The following is a 17,094-nucleotide window of genomic DNA, read 5'->3' on the forward strand; positions in this document are numbered from 1 at the left end:
TGGTTGCATAACTAGGTGGAATTCTCTACATTTTAATGCTTCAAGTAGTCATACAATACAAAGATGTATTTGTGACTCTTGTCCTCACAACCACCAATCACCCACCCACTTGCCTCTTCCAGAAGTCTTCCACAATTAGTTCATCAACGGCTCCATATATCGTAGACCATATTATGTATTAAAAAGGTATAATCCTGAATTTTATTATTTCCTCATGTCATTGTTATAGACTAGCTACATCTTGAGCCTCCAAACTATATAGTTGACAACCCACAATTTACTTCATTTATGGTACGTTCAAGTATTGTGACACAAGATTTATAATAAAAGAAACCTGTAATCATACCCCCATTAAGGAATTGATATTTAAAAATCAGTTAAAATAATATTAGTTGTCAGTTAAGAGAGAAACACTTTCTTTCGCTGACACAACCAAAAGTAAAAATAAATTGCACTCTGTAAACTTTAGATAATATTGAACACACCGGTTGTCATTCAGACATTATTAACTCCATTTCGTTCAGTCTGAAGATGAAAATTTACTGTTTCCACATCACTTCCATTGTTGGCCTTCAAAATTCAATGAACACCCTAGCCTAGACTTGAATGCACATACAATTTTAGACATATAAAAGGTTTTTCGGGTTAAAATATTGCACTCTAGATGTATCACAATTTACAAAAGCAGGGACCCATGTATATTTTGAAACTCTTGCAGCATGAATAAAAAAAGGCAGCACTTCGATAAATAAGCTCAATTTGACAAAACAAACTATTAACTCTACCATCTATCCACTATCCCTGTACACCTAAAAAACATGGATGTTTAAGTTCTTTTCTGAAAGCAAAATAGATGTTAAAGCTTAAATTTAACTTTAGAACAAGCACACAGAAGTTAGGAAGAAGTTCTGCAATTCACCATGACAAATGAAGCTTGATTGCCTAATTCAGCAACCGGTCACTTCTTCCATTTCAAAACAAAAATAAGCAGCTGCTCCCATAAAATAAGTATAGAATACGATGCATTAACTGTCTGAACTAAAGATATCATCCTCGGAACGGCTCACTTTTTTGTTGTCAGTTATCATTGTCTGCTTTTCCTGCTCCAAATAGTATATTTTGTCATTCATATTGTCTTTTTTATATGCTTCAATCATGATCATGTATGTTGTTTCGTCTGGTTGACATTGGTTATCTTTCATACGCTTATAAACTCTTTCCATTTCCATCAAATCCTCTGCCTTTGCACATGCAGATAAGACTGCGTTATAAAAGGCAATATTTTGAGGTATCTCAAACTTTCCAGCCAAGTGAACACTGCTAATTACTTTATGAAAGAGACCGGCATTTGCATAACCTTTGATAAGGCAGCAGAAAGTTTTGGTATCTGCTTTCATACCCTCAGCACGCATCTGATCAAATGTACACTCCATGTGCCTCACGTCACCTGCATCTGCAAATGCCTCAATCACATTGTTAAAAGTCGAGGTTGTCCATGGAAATTGCAACCTTCGCATATACTCCATAACAGATGACATTTTGTCATACATTCTCTTCTTCCCATAGGCGCCAATCAAAATATTAAAAGTGCGCGTTTCAGGTTCTATCCCAAAATTTCGGAATTTTTCATACCATTTCTCCATCATATCAATCTGACCAATGTTACCAAAGACACTGATGATCGTGTTCATTGTCCAAACATCCGGCTTGCAGGTAGTGCTCTCCAGCATGCTGGAAAGCACTTTCTCCATCTGATCAAACTTCCCCGCCTTACCATAACCACCCAAAACAATATTTTGAGTCACTGTGTTTGGCGTGACGGACCTTTCAGCCATTTCTTCATACAATAACTCAACCAAATCAAATTTGAAAGCATCCACACAAACTTTGATCAAGGTACTGTAAGTGAAAACATCAGGCTGGCAAAGAGGAAGTTTCTTCATCTCATTAAGAATTGAAAAAGCTTCATCAATAAGGTTGCTCCTGCAATACGCAGCAAGCAATGCTGTGTACAGATGAGGAGTAGGTTCTAAACCTTCTTCAATCATTGTGGTGAAAAGTTGGTGGGCACGGTGGGGTTGACCAGATTTTCCAAGCAGCACAATAAGTTTCATGTAAGCCCCTTCTTTGGGTCTGTAGAAGGTTTGTTCTCTAAGCATATCAAATACCTGTACATTTAAGTAGAATTCTTACCAATAGTTTATTAGATACATGCACTAAAAGTTCTTAGGCTATCAATCAATCAGATTTTCTTAGTATGACTTTCAAGGTAATTATTATATGTTAAAATATAGTTTTAGAGTCTGTTTTGATAAGCTTTTTCCATAAACACTTTTAAGAAATAAAAATAAGAATAAAAAGTTAAATTAGTTTCTATGTAAATTAAAATTAGCTTATGCATAAACTAATTTGTATAAGTTACTTCATATTAGTTAGTTCCTTCAAAATCTAATATTGAAGTTATGAATAAGCTAATTTAAACTTAAGGAAAACTAGTTTAATTTTACTCTTTTTTCCCTCTCTTAGAAGTGTTAATGGAGAAGTTGCTCTAAAAAGGACTCTCCGCATTTGGGTTCTTTGTTTTAGTTTAGTTTGGTTCCCTAACGTTGAACGTTTCATTTTATTGTTAGGTCAAGTACACTCTAAGAGCTCAAAGCAAAACTTTTAAAACTTCAAAGAAGGAACAAGAACAAAAGGTTTAGATGGAAAGCAATATTATATTTTTACCATTATATAAAAGTTAACGAGTTTATCATATATCAGTTTGTGATTTAAGGAGTATAATTATTTGTTCTCCAATCAAACAAAAAATTTGACTCAACTAAATAAATAGTCTACAAAAAAAAAATCTCAACTCCTTCTCATACACATGTAAAAGTGTTGAATTTGATTGTGAAAACCTGAAGGGCTTGAAGCCACTGCTTCTTGTCGATTTGTTCAGATAAGGATTCGGTGACAGTGTTGACCCATGCCTTCGCACTGTTCTTTTTCTCCAACTTCTGCTTGATATTCTTGATGGGGGTCCTCCTCGTACTATCGTGTAACAATGTTTCCGAAGTACCAGGAAACTCACCTTTTTTCCAGTGTCGCTTTTTGACAACGGGTTTGGAAGGGGGAGAGGAAATGGCGAAGCAGGTAACCCTAAAAGTGGAGTGTTGAGTATGGGTTCTGTTAGAATTGTGGTGGGGAATTCGAGAGGGAACAATGGAAGATGAAAAGGAGAGAGATAGGGAAGCCATAGCCAGAGAAGAAGAAGAAGAAGAAGAAGAAGAAGAAGAAGAAGAATAGTGAGTGTGGAAGACTCACATCCCTTAAATCAATCCACTGCACCATTTTTTATTTCTTCAACTAAAGATGATATTATAAGAGATTTTGGAATTTTACTTCACTCTCATTTTTGGATTAATTTTATATTTATTTTATCATTCAACTAGGGAAAATATATAGGCACAAATCTTTATTATATTAAAAAATATATAATTTTATTATTTTCATAAATAATTAATTAAAAAATAAAAAGTAATATAATTTAATATATATATAATTTTATAATAATAATATTCAAAAAAATTATATAATATTACTTTAAAAAAATTATTTAATTATTTATTTTATTAAATAAATAAATACTTTTATTTCTAAAAAATAAAAAATAAAAATTCTATGTATTCCCTATTTCCTTTGCATGATGGTATAATTATTACTATATACTGCATCTTCCAAATTTATTAAATATGTAAAAACTTAAATAGACATTGTTAAATTTATGTCTCATATTACAAAAGAAATTGTAATTAAAGATGTTAATATATTTATATGTTCTTAACTCTTTTTTTCAAGACATGTATTTTGTTAGATATTTAATAGAATATAAAAATAAATAAACGATCAAATTCACAAAATAATAAAAATAGTAAAAGTTGAATGAGAAAATATTTAATTAAACTTTAGAAGCACATTGCTTTTATTTTTTTTTCTCTTTCTTTCTGTCTTTTATACTAAAATAGTATGCAAATTGAGAAAAAATATTTCTAAAAATAAAAAAATACTTTTTAGTCTTTTCATTTTATTGTCTTTTTTTTTACTTCATTGTTCTCTCTCATACCATACATCATAAATAGAACATGATACTCAGAAATTTTTATCATTTCTAATAAATTTTAACTGATAAAAAAGTAATATATATATATATATATATATATATATATATTAAATAACATTAACATAATCTCACTTCCTAGTTGTTTTCTTTCATTCCCTTTTCTTTTCTTTATTTTTTTTCTTAATCAATTACACCATTTTATTTGGATGGATGGAATATAGAAGAAAAAAACAAAAATAAAAAAATGAATTAAAGGAAAAGTAGAAAGAAGAAAAATTATTAATTCTGTTTGGTGAAATTTATGGCTAGATTTACTGTTCTTGCAATCTCTTGTTTTTATACTTTTCTTTAAACTTTTGCTTTATAAAATGTCACTTTGTTTTCAAATTGTTTCATATTTTCAAAGATTTGTATAAAAGTCAATTTCTCCGAAGATTTGTTGGCTTATCAAAATAAGAAAGTCAACCAGCAAAGTCTCAGTTCAAAATTAATAGAGAAAAAAAAAACTGTACAGAATATAGAAAAAATAGTTATTTTCACTATTTTCTGTAAACATTTAAAATTAAAAAAAAAAACATACTAAGAATGAGATAATAATTTAAATTAAAAGTAAAAAATAAAATATAATAGTAAAAATATAGGTAAATAAACTCTTACCTTCTCAAACACAATATCAGTGTTTTTGTCAACCTTTTCTATTAACACAACCAAGTATACCATAAAATACATCTTATTGTGGTAATAAAGCATTTATAATTTGTGAGTGATATATATATATATATATATAGAATTTTAATATTTTTAGTATAAATGATCAATAATTAAAAAATATTATATCACAATATAATTATTTCTTATAAATTTTATATAAAATAAATAATAATTGTGTTTATTATATATATGACTAAAATACTAGTTGTATGATAAAGTATTATAGAATTGTATGTCGATTTCGAAAAATAATATAAATTTATGAGACAAATTAAGTATGTTCATGTGCACTTGACATATTTCTTGAGTTCATACATAGTTCTTCTATGATTATTACACACAATGATAACATATTATATCAGTTTCATTACACACATCGGTAACATAGCATTGACCACATATTTAGATTCTGTTCTGCACATGTGAAGCTTCAAACTTGGGTTTTCCCCCATATGTATATATATTGATTACAGCTACTATTACTATTGATGTATAATAATAGAATATGTCTATACTCTATATATATACTCAAAATCTAAGACTTTCACAGATTCTGAAGTAAAATATGCAGGTGCAGGTAGCATTATATTGTTCCATACTCCAATGACTCCCAGTTGAAAGGCTGGAACACATAGTAAACTCTAGGTGAGCTTTTGAAGAGCAAAGCCACACAGACACACACAGCTGCTATGGCCACCATGGAGAGCAAGACTGGCCTATAGACCACTGCAGTTCTTATGCCACCATAAGCCAACTTCTGCTGGCATACCCTGCATTCACTTGCAATTTCTGTGCTTTCAATCTTCTCAGTCTGTAAACTAGAAATTTTACCTGTCCTATGTTGATCTGATAGCTTCTGCTTTGTGTTACCACTGTCTACAACAGTACCAGGTATATCAACCACATGTAGTCTTTCACCTTTTTTGTTGGTCTTGTTCTGAACGAGTTGAACGTAAGAGTAATAGCCCCTAAGGCATGCGTAGTCGTGGGGGGTCAAACCTGTACTGTCTCTGGCACTTTTCCATACTTCAATTCCTACCTGCACACAACAGATATAAGGTTAAAGCATAGTGTACTTAATTGTGATCAGTAATTCAATCAGGATCAATGTAAATATACGGAAAACAATGCACATGCATTCCCTGCTAAATGCTGGTGTTAGATAACACTTGATGTGGATTCCTAAAGAAAGATATGAACTCAGAAAACCTCATCAAGCATGAGACTGAGCATGAAAGGACTTATCATGCCTATGCCTACTAGAAACCATTATATTGAACTAAAGGGTCACCTCATTTCTCTTCCATTCCAGTGGACCAAAAGTCAGGTGAAAAGGGGGAGAAACACTAGTTTTTCCTTGTAGTCATTTCCCCTTTATCCCCGTAGTTTGAAGTAGTCCAATGCAAAAGCATGAGAAAACATAAAGTTACATTATAGAGAAAATAAAGGAATTACCATTCCTGGATCATCAATTAATGCATCCAACACGTTATCTGAGCCACTCATACTTGCTGCAACATGAAGAGGAGTCAATCCAGCTGGCCCAACAGTATCAGGTCTAAATAAGAATCTGTGAGTAGCCTTTTCAACTTGCTTCACTTCACTGTCAGCAGCATCTGATGTTTTAACTGGCACAAATCTTAGCAGTAGTTCTACCATAGGTCTACTGTTTCTCATCACAGCTTTGTGTAGAAGACTCATGTCTAACAATGCAAGCTCAATGGAGGCATGTTCTCCTGCATCAACACCGCCCTCAAATATAATATCCAAGAGTTTTTTCATCACAGCACACCAACCATGGTCCATCGAGAAGTCAACAAGCCACGAGATCCGATTAAATTGGAAGATATCATGGATAGGAGCCACGGGACCTAGCCTAACTTTCACACGACTTCTATGAAGGAGCCAACCCATTTCTTGCAAGAAATGAAGAGCTTGAGTCTTTTCTTCCATTTGTTGGTTTTTAATCTGGAAATCATTAGTGGTTTCAGCAGCCTCAATCACATTCTCCAATTTGCAGATCTCTGAACAGACTTCTTTTTCTGCAACTATAAATGGAAAGGAACAGCTGCTAAGACCATGGTCTTCCACCTGACAGCATTTCTCATCAAAATATATTTTCAGAAACTTGCACAATAGAAAAAGCCGTCTTACATCCATAGATTTAATTTCCAAAAACTACTTTGTGCTTTCTTTATTGGAAAACAGGCATGAGAAGTGTTTTACATCATTCTCATTTCTTATAAAATAGATTTTAAGCCTAAAACAACTTTTAAGATAAGACTAGCACCTGATTATATATTATAATTTGGTCATATAGCTAATGTGGGATTTTCAACCTTATTCATAAAAGAGTTTATAAGAAAGCCTAAACTATATGCGACTACTAAGGTTAACCAAAAGCTACCAAGTTTCCAAGAGCTATTATAAGAACCAAATGGCAGACATAAACAACATCAATATTGAATTATTAACAAAGGACTTATTCATAACACAAATAACATCTAAGAAGTAAGCACCAGACCTTGTATGTTTCGGTTAATTTCAGTAAGTTTACAGAATACACTCTAAAGCTTTCAAAATGAAAATAAAAAAAAAAAAAAAAAAAAAATGAAACGAAGTCATATTTCACTTTTTTTGGAAAAGAAACACCACAGAAAAATGCTTAGAAAAAATTTGGATTGTGATAAAGTGATACCACCTCAATAAAACCCCTCCCGGTTACATTTGGTATATGACAAGTGAAGTTGAGATGCTGAATGGATTTATCAGCTCCACCAATCAAATCATGACAACTAGCATGTACCAGATACTTCCCTTCAAGTGCGCAGAGCAACCTGGAAACAAAATTAGAGAACTCATTACCAACAGATCAACATCTGGGCTAATCCGAACAAACAAAATTTAAAACTAGGATCTTTCCTATATTCAAAATCCTACACAGAATATGAAGAACAAAAAATCCAATTTATACCCTTGAACTAAGGTAAAGGTGTCCACCCCCCCGGATAAGTGCTACTGACAGTAATTAGAATCTGAATCCACTTTTTCTTTCAAAATTCCACCCAATAAATATTAAAAGGTGCTAAAATCTGGGAAACAAAAAATACATTATGGTTTTTTTCCTTTTTCTCATCCCTTCTTAAGAAATTGTACATCCATCAGCATGATATGCATCAAACAGAATTAAGTACTGTGTAATTCAACATAAGCTTCTTCCAGTGCACAAATACTCCCCTCTTGCTAGAACCTTCCATTAAGTCAACAATTCTGAATCAATGTAAAGGGATTTACCTTGTACTAGACTGGGAAAGGTTGCAGCCTTTCACAATAAAGTGAGCCCTAGCACTTGCAGGAACAGCAAGTGGTTTAATGCATGAAATCGTACAATGATGTGGGCTTTTGTGACACAAGGGCACATCTAAGACTACCTGACCTGCAGGAGAGATGCATGAAATAAAAAAAAGTTTCTGGAAACAAAGATAATGAACAATATAAGTTCTTCAGGATACTAAAAAACTGCAATCACATGACAGGAATGTTCACACAACACAGTATAAGGGAGAACAAACCGTTATACAGAAAAGCCAAAGATTGCTGCACCCTTGCAAATACCCATCCTGTCCTCCAAAATGTATCATTTGATTCGCCAAGAAGCCTTCTCAAGCTGGATCCTAGATTACAGTAGAGCTGCAATATCAAAATAGTAATAAACACATTTAAATTATTTTCCCCATTTCAAATGTATTCATCTGGCGACCAGCATTTGTAGCACTATATTAAACAATACCTCCTCCCATGCAGATTTTTCAAGACGAAGATATATCGTTAATATGATACAACCTGGCCTTATATAGCTCTCTATCTCTGTGGGACTGTGGGATAACCAGTTGAGAATCTGAAACACAAAAGAAAATGTAAATCAAACACAGAAAAAAGGAACATTGCTGTAAATTGTCTACGGCAATTTCATGTCACAAGAAAGTACCTGTGGTCGGAGAAGAAGGGGAAAATCATTTGGATCCTTGCCAAAGAGTTTAAAAACAATTCGATCTGTACGACTCTGTAAACAGTAAACAAACAACATTTCAATCAATAAATCTTCTGAGACAGCCGTCAAAAACAGACCTTCACACTAATAAAAAGTTAGACGAACCAGAGAAACAGACCTCAAATAATGGTCCTGGCAAAGTAGTATCTTTATCAGTAAAGATATCTAAAGAATCTTTTAAACAACCGTAAATATTTTGAAACAAAGTAAAGAGCAGAATTATAAATTCAGAAATAAGGAAATAAACTTAAATTACACCAAGAATATACCTGAGCTTCTCCACTGGAACTAGATGGTGATTGGTTAGAGGTTGAATCTGAGTTTCTGCTCGTCTGTGGAGGACTTGATTTAAGAGAATCACATTGCAACCATGAGGGAAGATCAATAGATCCCATCTGAGATGCCACATGATGATAAGGCTTCTTATGATTCTCAACAGTGTTCTGCATATCACTGTATACATTATTAAGGTCAACGTTATTTAAGTTGTTCCTTCTAAGTGTAGTCTCCACTGCAGTTAATTGGCATGGAAGACTTCCCCTTGATTGACTTATACTTGAGAATGGTGCTCCTGGAGGTGATTTTGAATTTTCTACTCCACCATCTCCTGAAGGTATACATTCTTGTGTCCCACCATTAGTAGGCCCTGTTTCACACTGTGCCATGGATATTGGAGGGTCCTGACTGATGAAGCCATTATCAATCTTAATGGAAGAACCAGGCCGTCTGGAAGCTTCAGGAGTGTTTGAATTAAGGTTGGGTTCTTCATAAGCACCTCCTGGTGTCCCAGCATTTAACAAACCTTTAGAGTCCTCCAATAAGGAGGCTAAAGTTCTACCATTATTTGGAGCAGCCAGACTTGCCAGGTTCCTCAGAAGATGAGAGAGTATATCCTGGTTCCTTGTATGATCTGACCCATTTGCTGCAATTTATAGAAGGAAAAATCCGTGGGGTCAAATGAGTATTCCAATTATGACATCCATGATGAAGGTGAAAGGCAAAAGGATTATAACAGCGGAGACAACACTAAAGCTACTAACTCAAATCATAAGTAACTATTTTCTCTTTCAAGTAATGATCCAGCAGACAAAACCTTCAGGCCTTCTAGCTTTGCTACAGGAATGTGCCAAAAAGTTATCAGAAGGCACATGTAAAAAGAAGAGTATTTGATGATACAATTTAATCACTATCATACATTTTTATCAAATACTTTGGGCCAATTATAATTTGGAGAATCAATTTCAATCTGGTAACAAGATGTCAAAGGTCAAGTGCCTATCTCCCTATGCAAACGCTATACTTCTATTTAGGTAGATGAGACTCTAGTGCAGAGCAGAAAGGTCAAGAAATGCTGTTAAAGCTAACCACCTAGGTTCTGGTTTTTAACTGGAGTTGGAAATTTGAACTTTTAAAGGAAACTTAGCATAGGAGAAAAATAGACTCCTCAAGTCATCAAGCTACTATGGAAAAAAATAAAATAAATACAACTGCACCTTTGGCATGGTTTGCCATATCAATGACCATAAAAATATAAGAAAATGATTTGAAAAACTAAACTGTGCAATAAAGCCACTCATCATCTGAACTCCAGAATCTAATGGGTTCAAATTCTTTAAATTAGCATCAATACGGATGAGGCCAACCTTAATAAGATTTTACCACTAAAACACTTTCAAACAGCACCAACAAGTAGCTTAGATTCATTATCATTACAGTTTCATATTGCAACAACAAAATAAATAAATCGTAAAGAATGCCAAACCGATAAACTTCTGTTGTCACAAATACTCACTATGCAAATTGGTCAGTATCCGTAACAGACTCATCAAAAGATAGCTACTGCCACTTCCATCCTTAAGAGAGCCTTCATTAACAACAGTAACATCAGGATGAGTTTTCCTCCTCCTCCTGTTATGGCCATCCAGACGCCTACGACAACTTCTCCTCCCTTCATCAAACTCTTGAAGGACATGAAACCTGCTACAAATTACGAGTTACATCCAACTTGAGTACAAAGGTTGGTAAATACCGTAAAATTCTTAAAACAAATAAGTTTTTTTAAACAACTTTCACTCAGGACTTAATCGACAAAAAATAGAGAATCTTCCCCTTTTTGAAGGCTCACAAAATATTAATTTGATGATCACAATATGAATTGTATAACCCCCAGAAAAAGATCTGATTGCAAGCATTCTAACTGACCTGCTACACTGTTGACAGAAACGTTGCATAACATTTCCCACTAGTGCCATAGTGGCCTTAGAATGAACATCACAAACCTTGTGCCTACGGTGGTAATCCTTGGCATTACCAAGATCAGCCGTACAATCTTGCACCTGACAAACAGCACGGTTAGAGGTGGTAGCAGCAGCAGTAGTAGTCTCAATTACCTTTGTCTTCTTTCTACTTTTTTCCTCTCCTTCCACCATGAAAGGGTAACCGTAACCCCCAAGGTTCAAACTAAGAGAACCACCCTCATCATTCAGTCCCTCCCCTTCACCTTCCCCTATAACACCCCTCCTCCTTTTCTCCAATTCCTTATTTCCCTCACCAGGGTTGATTGCAGAAGAAGACCAATCGTTGGAAGGATTGGTCTTTTTTGCAGGAATTTCAGGATGTGGTGGGAAAAACTGGCGGCTCCTACAATCTGATGGCACTGAATTGAGTGGCTGAGCAGTGAAAAGATCACCGTCCCATTTCCAATCATTCAAATCCCATTCCAAACTCCTCTTCCCATTCGCAACAGCCTTCTTCATTCCTGACACCACAGGTCCATACAAGTACTGATTCTTACCCCCAAACTCAGCCTCCATGGATGAAAATCTAATGTGCTGCAACAAAGTCCAATTTACAACCCCACCTGCAAATAAAACATCAACCAATGATAAAAACACAAAAGGTTGGTAACCAGAAGAGAAAAATTGAAACTTGCAGGAGCATTTTCACACAAGCTTGAGAATTTACATGATGAGGAGAAGATGAAGAAGAAGAATTGTGTGTGTTTTTTAAGAAGTGAGGAGAAAAAGGAAGAGGTGGGAGTGGTGGCCTTAAAAAAGACAAGAGAGAAATTAGGAACAGATTATTTGACATCAAAATGTGCTTTTTTCTGTGCTGACTACTCAGACTGACTGAAGAGTGATGATGAATGTGTGAGTTCTTATATGGAGTGAGTGTGACCACATTGTCATCATGCATTGTTGTTTGGTTAAACTAAAGGAATCTCCGCTGTTTCGAACACAATTTACTTCTTATCTGTTTGAAAATCGAGGAAGATTGTTAAATTACCAATACTAAAAAATATGATCACAGACCACCAGTTCTGAAAAAACTGCAAACTGTCATCATACAATAGCTTTTTTGTTTTTTACTGTCGTCTATTTTACTGATCATTATTTTTTAACTTAATACAATTTTCATCGTTTAGGTTTCTATTTTAAAAATATTTTTACTTTAATATTTTTATACTTTAACTCATATTTATTGATTTTCTAAAATAAGGTATCGAATATCAATTTTAAATAATATAAGAAACCAAAATATACACAAAGGAAAATAAAAGAGTACAATTATATTAAATCATGTATTTTTTAAAATACTGACTGATTAGTTTTTATAAATTCTTCTTTATTTAAAATATTCAAGTTTCACTTCTTAAAATTCAAATTCAATTTTAACTATTCAATTAATACCGTGTTAATGATCATACATAGTTTATGCTGCATTATTAAGAGTTTTATTATTCAACTGATACAGTCAATTAATTTTAAAAACGTATAATTTTTTAGGATATTTATTGTAGAGTGAATAAATTTATTGTGCAGTTTATAATTAAATGAAACTATATATTTTTTTATTAAATTGTTTATCGTCTTAATCTTCTCACTGGATAAAAATCTTCTTACTGGATAAAAACATTTTTACAGTTTATTTATGATATAGTTTTTGAGAGAATTATAATTAAAAAAAATCAATAAACTTGAAAAAAAATTAGAATGATAGTAAATTTTAACTTTTCTTTAAATGCATTTTTCTTAAAATTTGAGAGAATATATTGCCAACAAAATTAGAGAACTCAGTAGTCAAACAGAGGTCTTGTTGTGACTTACCTATTAGAGAACGAACTACTTGTTGTGGTATATAATGATTTTTTTTCCCAAAAAAATATTTTTTTTAAAGTTTTCTTGTAAGAACCTGATTAAAAAGGAATTGCAAGTATAAGAACAAAAAAATTCAATTAAATCAATAAAATATAAAGCATTAATAAAAAAACCATAAAAGTATGACCTGATTTTTTAATTTATAAATAAATTTAATTATATGAAACAAATTTAAATTTGTACGCGGGTTTGATAAAATTAAATTGAAAAGGAAATTTAATATATGAAAAAAATGATTTAATTAAAATAAATAATCCTTTAATATAAAAATATTATTATTGTTAAAATACATTAAAAAACTCGTAAGTTGACTATTAAAGTCAATAATAATTTATGAAAATGTTTTAACCAGCAAACTATCTTTTCAAAAATAAATTAGTAGCACAATCATTATTTTTTTCCTGCATCATCCAAGTAGATAAAAATTAATTATATAAGTTTTAATAATGTATTATGAATATTTTGATTAATTCTAAATTTGATAAGTAACTTTAGTATCTAATGTAATAGACTATATAATCTAATAGACGATAGTAATAGAGATGTTACAGATAATTATTTATCTAAATAATTTTATTTAATTTTAAGCAACACAAAGTTAAATGGGAAACAAAAACAAAAACAATATTTTATTGATAACCAAAGTATGTTATTATTGGACAAATATTAGACAATTCCATGCTCTAATTATGTTATCCTTGTTTGATGGAGTCTTTCTTGATTTTAAATATAAATATTTTTTATCTAAAAAAGAGAAATATTGATGGTATCTCTGTTAGTCCAATATTGAAGCTCTGATTTCTCTTTATTGGGAGTTTAATTATTCGTTTATTTTATGTCTCACAATTCATGTTTAATTTTTTAAATACTTTGAAAATTTTATCAAGATTTTAAAAATATATATAATTTTAATTCAAAAAATTAGTTTTAAATTCATTATATCAATACTAATATTTTATAATTCAAATAATTTATATTTTATCTAAAAAAAAACAACAATTTATATTTATGACTTTCTTTTCAATTCTAAAAGTTTCTCCTCTTTAATTTATTTTATTGATTAAAATGCACTATTTTATCTATAAAAAAAATCATTATACACAAACAGTTTATTAAAATTTTCAGACAAAAGTTAAAAGATTTATAGAATATGTTCGTTCCCGTTAATTTTCTGATTAATATTTGAAAAGTATATGATAAATTATTTTACATTTATTAGTGCAGATATTTGTACTTATTTGTATTGTACACATTAAATCTTTAATTTTTCGACAACTTGTTAGCCTTTTGCTTTATTTTAGGCTGATATAATGTAGTAAGTTATAATGTTAATGAATTTGATATAATTTAATAAGTTCTGTTTGATTACCTTTTTTATAAATATTCATTAAAAATCACTTTTTTATAAACTAAGTTAACCTATAATACATTTCATTATAAAAAAATTGAGAGTACATTTATTTTATTTTTTTTAAAGTTGAAGTGTTATTTTAAAGAAATTAAAATATAAAATTCACTCATTTAATAGTCTCATTTGATTTTCTCTTATAAATACATAAAAATAAAAATATTTAACCAAATTTATAATAATCATAGATAGATATGAGATATGTATCCAAAGACAAAAACAAGGCAAATCTGTCCTTATAAATTCCTCACTATCATTGCATTTGATTTGAAATAGTTTTTTATTGAAAATAATAATAATAATTGATGCTGTTTATAAATTCCTCACTATCATTGCATTTGATTTGAAATAGTTTTTTTACTGAAAATAATAATAATAATTGATGCTGTGGGACTACTAAAGAAAAAAAAAAGGTAGCATTAGATGGTCTTGGTTCTTGGCCCCTTCCCTTTAATTGTAAGTAGTACGTCTTTATTTAGGCTTTGTTTGTTTGCATACGAAACGAAAGACAGAGGAAAGAAAAATAAAATAAAAAGAGAAATAAATAGGTTTAACTATGTGAAAAAGAGAATTTTTTATTGGCATGGAAAAATGGATGAAAGTAAGATATCAGATTTGGAAACAAAATATAATAAATGCAGAAGATTAAAATTCATATAAAATAATGGCTGCACCATATCAATTCAGACTGGAACCAATACACTGATATGAAATATCCGTTTTGTTCGTAATAATTTAAAAATTTTATATTCTGGATATTTATATTCGTAAGTAAAATCGCAAAGTTGCAGATATCTAAATTTTAAATTAATATGCCACTTCTAGATTTCACATTCAGAAGTTTACTTGGACAGCATAAATAATTTTCTGGATGTCAAGATCCATAAGCATTCCTTTGTCATTTATTTATATGAGATAGGTCATGTACATGTGTCATTCCTTTGTCTCAACTACCTACTCATTGTATTAAGGGAGACATGATTGTTGTCCAGATTGATGAGACAAATTACTTGGCTGGTCTTGAGGATTGCAAGACCCATATTCATGGTCGGGCTATTCTATCTAAGGGGGATAAACCTCTCACATACCTGGGTTTAACTAAAAAGTTGCACCCATTGTGGAAAGCTCTTGGATCGTGGAAAGTCATTCGTCTTGGGAAGGGTTTCTATGAGTTTGAGTTCGCTTCTTTAGAAGACATGCGATGGGCCCTCGGGATGGGTTCCTTGAAGTTATCTCTTGATTTCTTGAGATTGTTTGCTTGGAAAAAAGACTTTGTTCCAACTACCATGAAGAGTACCAAAACTCAGGACTGGGTTAGAATCTACAAATTGCCTTTGGAGTATTGGAAATCAAGGGCGATATTTTCCATCATCAGAGGTCTTGGTACTCCTTTGTCTTTGGATGAGCATACTATGAGAAAGAATAGCGGTATGTTTGCTAGAGTGTTGGTGGATATTGATTTGTTGTCCCCTCTCCCCGATCACCTCTTGGTTGAACGTTCGGACTTTGCTTTTGTAGCTGATGTGGAATATGAATGGCTCCCTCCATTTTGCTCTCACTGTAAGATGATTGGGCATGAGTTTGCTCAGTGTCGGGTGATTCATGATCAGGGTCGTGTTCCTGTGCCTTAACACAAACCTTCTCAGAAGACAACTTCTGATGAACGGGAACAGGGGAGGACCGCAGTTCCTAAATAACGTAAAGGGTATCGGAAGAAAGATCCGCAACCGAAGCTTGTGGAAGGCCCCACTGATGAATTGAACATTGATGCTCCTGGCGGGGCTAATGTAGGGCCACTCTTGAATCACCTTGCTTCTGTTAAAACAGGTGGAGTGGATGATGATTTTGTAGATATGTCTCCTCTTGAGGATGCCTCGAATCATGATAGGTCCCCATCCAGGCAGAGGTTGTCCACTCCCACTTTGGATTTCCCATAACCAGGGAGGCTAAGGAATTCACCTGTTGTTATGCAAGCCAATGGCTCAAAGTAATATTCAGTTACAACTCCTATTGATGATCATCATGTGGAGGTATTTGCTCTTGTGGTTGTACCATCTTCGTAGTGTCCTACCTCTCTTCGGAGGGCTAAATCACTTGCAGATTCTAAAGCACCAATTAAGACTCCAATTGATGGTCATCATGTGGAGGTCTCTGCTATTGTAACTGTACCATCTCCGTCGCCTCATACCTCCCATCGGTAGGCTAAATCTCTTGGGGATGTTAAAGCACTATCGTTGGTCATGCAAAATCACTTTTTTGATGGTTTGGAAACTAGAAATGTTGTTTCAAAGTTTTGGGCTCATACTAACAAGATGGAGGAGGATGCCAATGATGCTGGGGAGGAAATAGTTTGCACTAAAAGAAAACCAGGGAGACCACCTAAGGGGACTGACAAATCCAAAATAAACAGCTAAGGCAGTTCTCTCTACAATGTCACAATGAAGGTCTCTTCATTTTTCTGGAATGTTAGAGGACTAAACCACAAAATTGTGGAGATCTTGATTAGTTTACTTAAATTACATAAATCCCTCTTGGTTTCTCTTGCTGAACCTATGATGTCGTACACTGATGCTTTCAACGTCCTTTTCAAATCTGTTAATATGCATATGGTGGCTACTTCTTCTATTGTTAATAAAGATGTTAAACTTTGGTGTTTGTCGGTTCT

At 32.6% G+C, this 17,094-nt stretch overlaps 2 protein-coding genes across 2 annotated transcripts; both read right to left on the reverse strand.

The window, feature by feature from the left end:
* Positions 1-720: 720 nt before the first annotated feature.
* On the reverse strand, positions 721-3,336 carry LOC137807071 (pentatricopeptide repeat-containing protein At3g06430, chloroplastic). Its single transcript, XM_068607519.1, has 2 exons — positions 2,901-3,336; positions 721-2,168 (listed from the first exon to the last, which is right to left on the reverse strand). Exons 1-2 carry the CDS (start codon positions 3,237-3,239, stop codon positions 1,026-1,028), a joined length of 1,482 nt encoding a protein of 493 aa, XP_068463620.1. The 5' UTR covers positions 3,240-3,336; the 3' UTR covers positions 721-1,025.
* Positions 3,337-5,071: 1,735 nt separating this feature from the next.
* Positions 5,072-12,088, reverse strand: LOC137807070 (squamosa promoter-binding-like protein 1). The gene is made up of 11 exons (XM_068607518.1): positions 11,829-12,088; positions 11,067-11,724; positions 10,657-10,841; positions 9,134-9,786; positions 8,802-8,876; positions 8,604-8,711; positions 8,386-8,503; positions 8,108-8,249; positions 7,515-7,650; positions 6,269-6,904; positions 5,072-5,852 (listed from the first exon to the last, which is right to left on the reverse strand). Exons 2-11 carry the CDS (start codon positions 11,675-11,677, stop codon positions 5,397-5,399), a joined length of 3,120 nt encoding a protein of 1,039 aa, XP_068463619.1. The 5' UTR covers positions 11,678-11,724; positions 11,829-12,088; the 3' UTR covers positions 5,072-5,396.
* Positions 12,089-17,094: the final 5,006 nt, after the last annotated feature.

The sequence above is a fragment of the Phaseolus vulgaris genome, chromosome 3 (assembly GCF_000499845.2).
Source record: "Phaseolus vulgaris cultivar G19833 chromosome 3, P. vulgaris v2.0, whole genome shotgun sequence".
Classification (NCBI taxonomy): domain Eukaryota; kingdom Viridiplantae; phylum Streptophyta; class Magnoliopsida; order Fabales; family Fabaceae; genus Phaseolus; species Phaseolus vulgaris.

What these genes read in the sequence shown, in the direction of transcription:
- LOC137807070 (XM_068607518.1), bottom strand. Translation starts at nt 11,677, where the DNA reads ATGGAGGCTGAGTTTGGGGGTAAGAATCAGTACTTGTATGGACCTGTG. An exon ending in TTCTGTCAACAGTGTAGCAG is followed by an intron (nt 10,842 to 11,066) that starts GTCAGTTAGAAT and finishes AATTTGTAGCAG; the next exon opens with GTTTCATGTCCTTCAAGAGT. An exon ending in TTTGGCTTTTCTGTATAACG is followed by an intron (nt 8,250 to 8,385) that starts GTTTGTTCTCCC and finishes TCTCTCCTGCAG; the next exon opens with GTCAGGTAGTCTTAGATGTG.
- LOC137807071 (XM_068607519.1), bottom strand. Translation starts at nt 3,239, where the DNA reads ATGGCTTCCCTATCTCTCTCCTTTTCATCTTCCATTGTTCCCTCTCGA. An exon ending in AGTGGCTTCAAGCCCTTCAG is followed by an intron (nt 2,169 to 2,900) that starts GTTTTCACAATC and finishes TTAAATGTACAG; the next exon opens with GTATTTGATATGCTTAGAGA.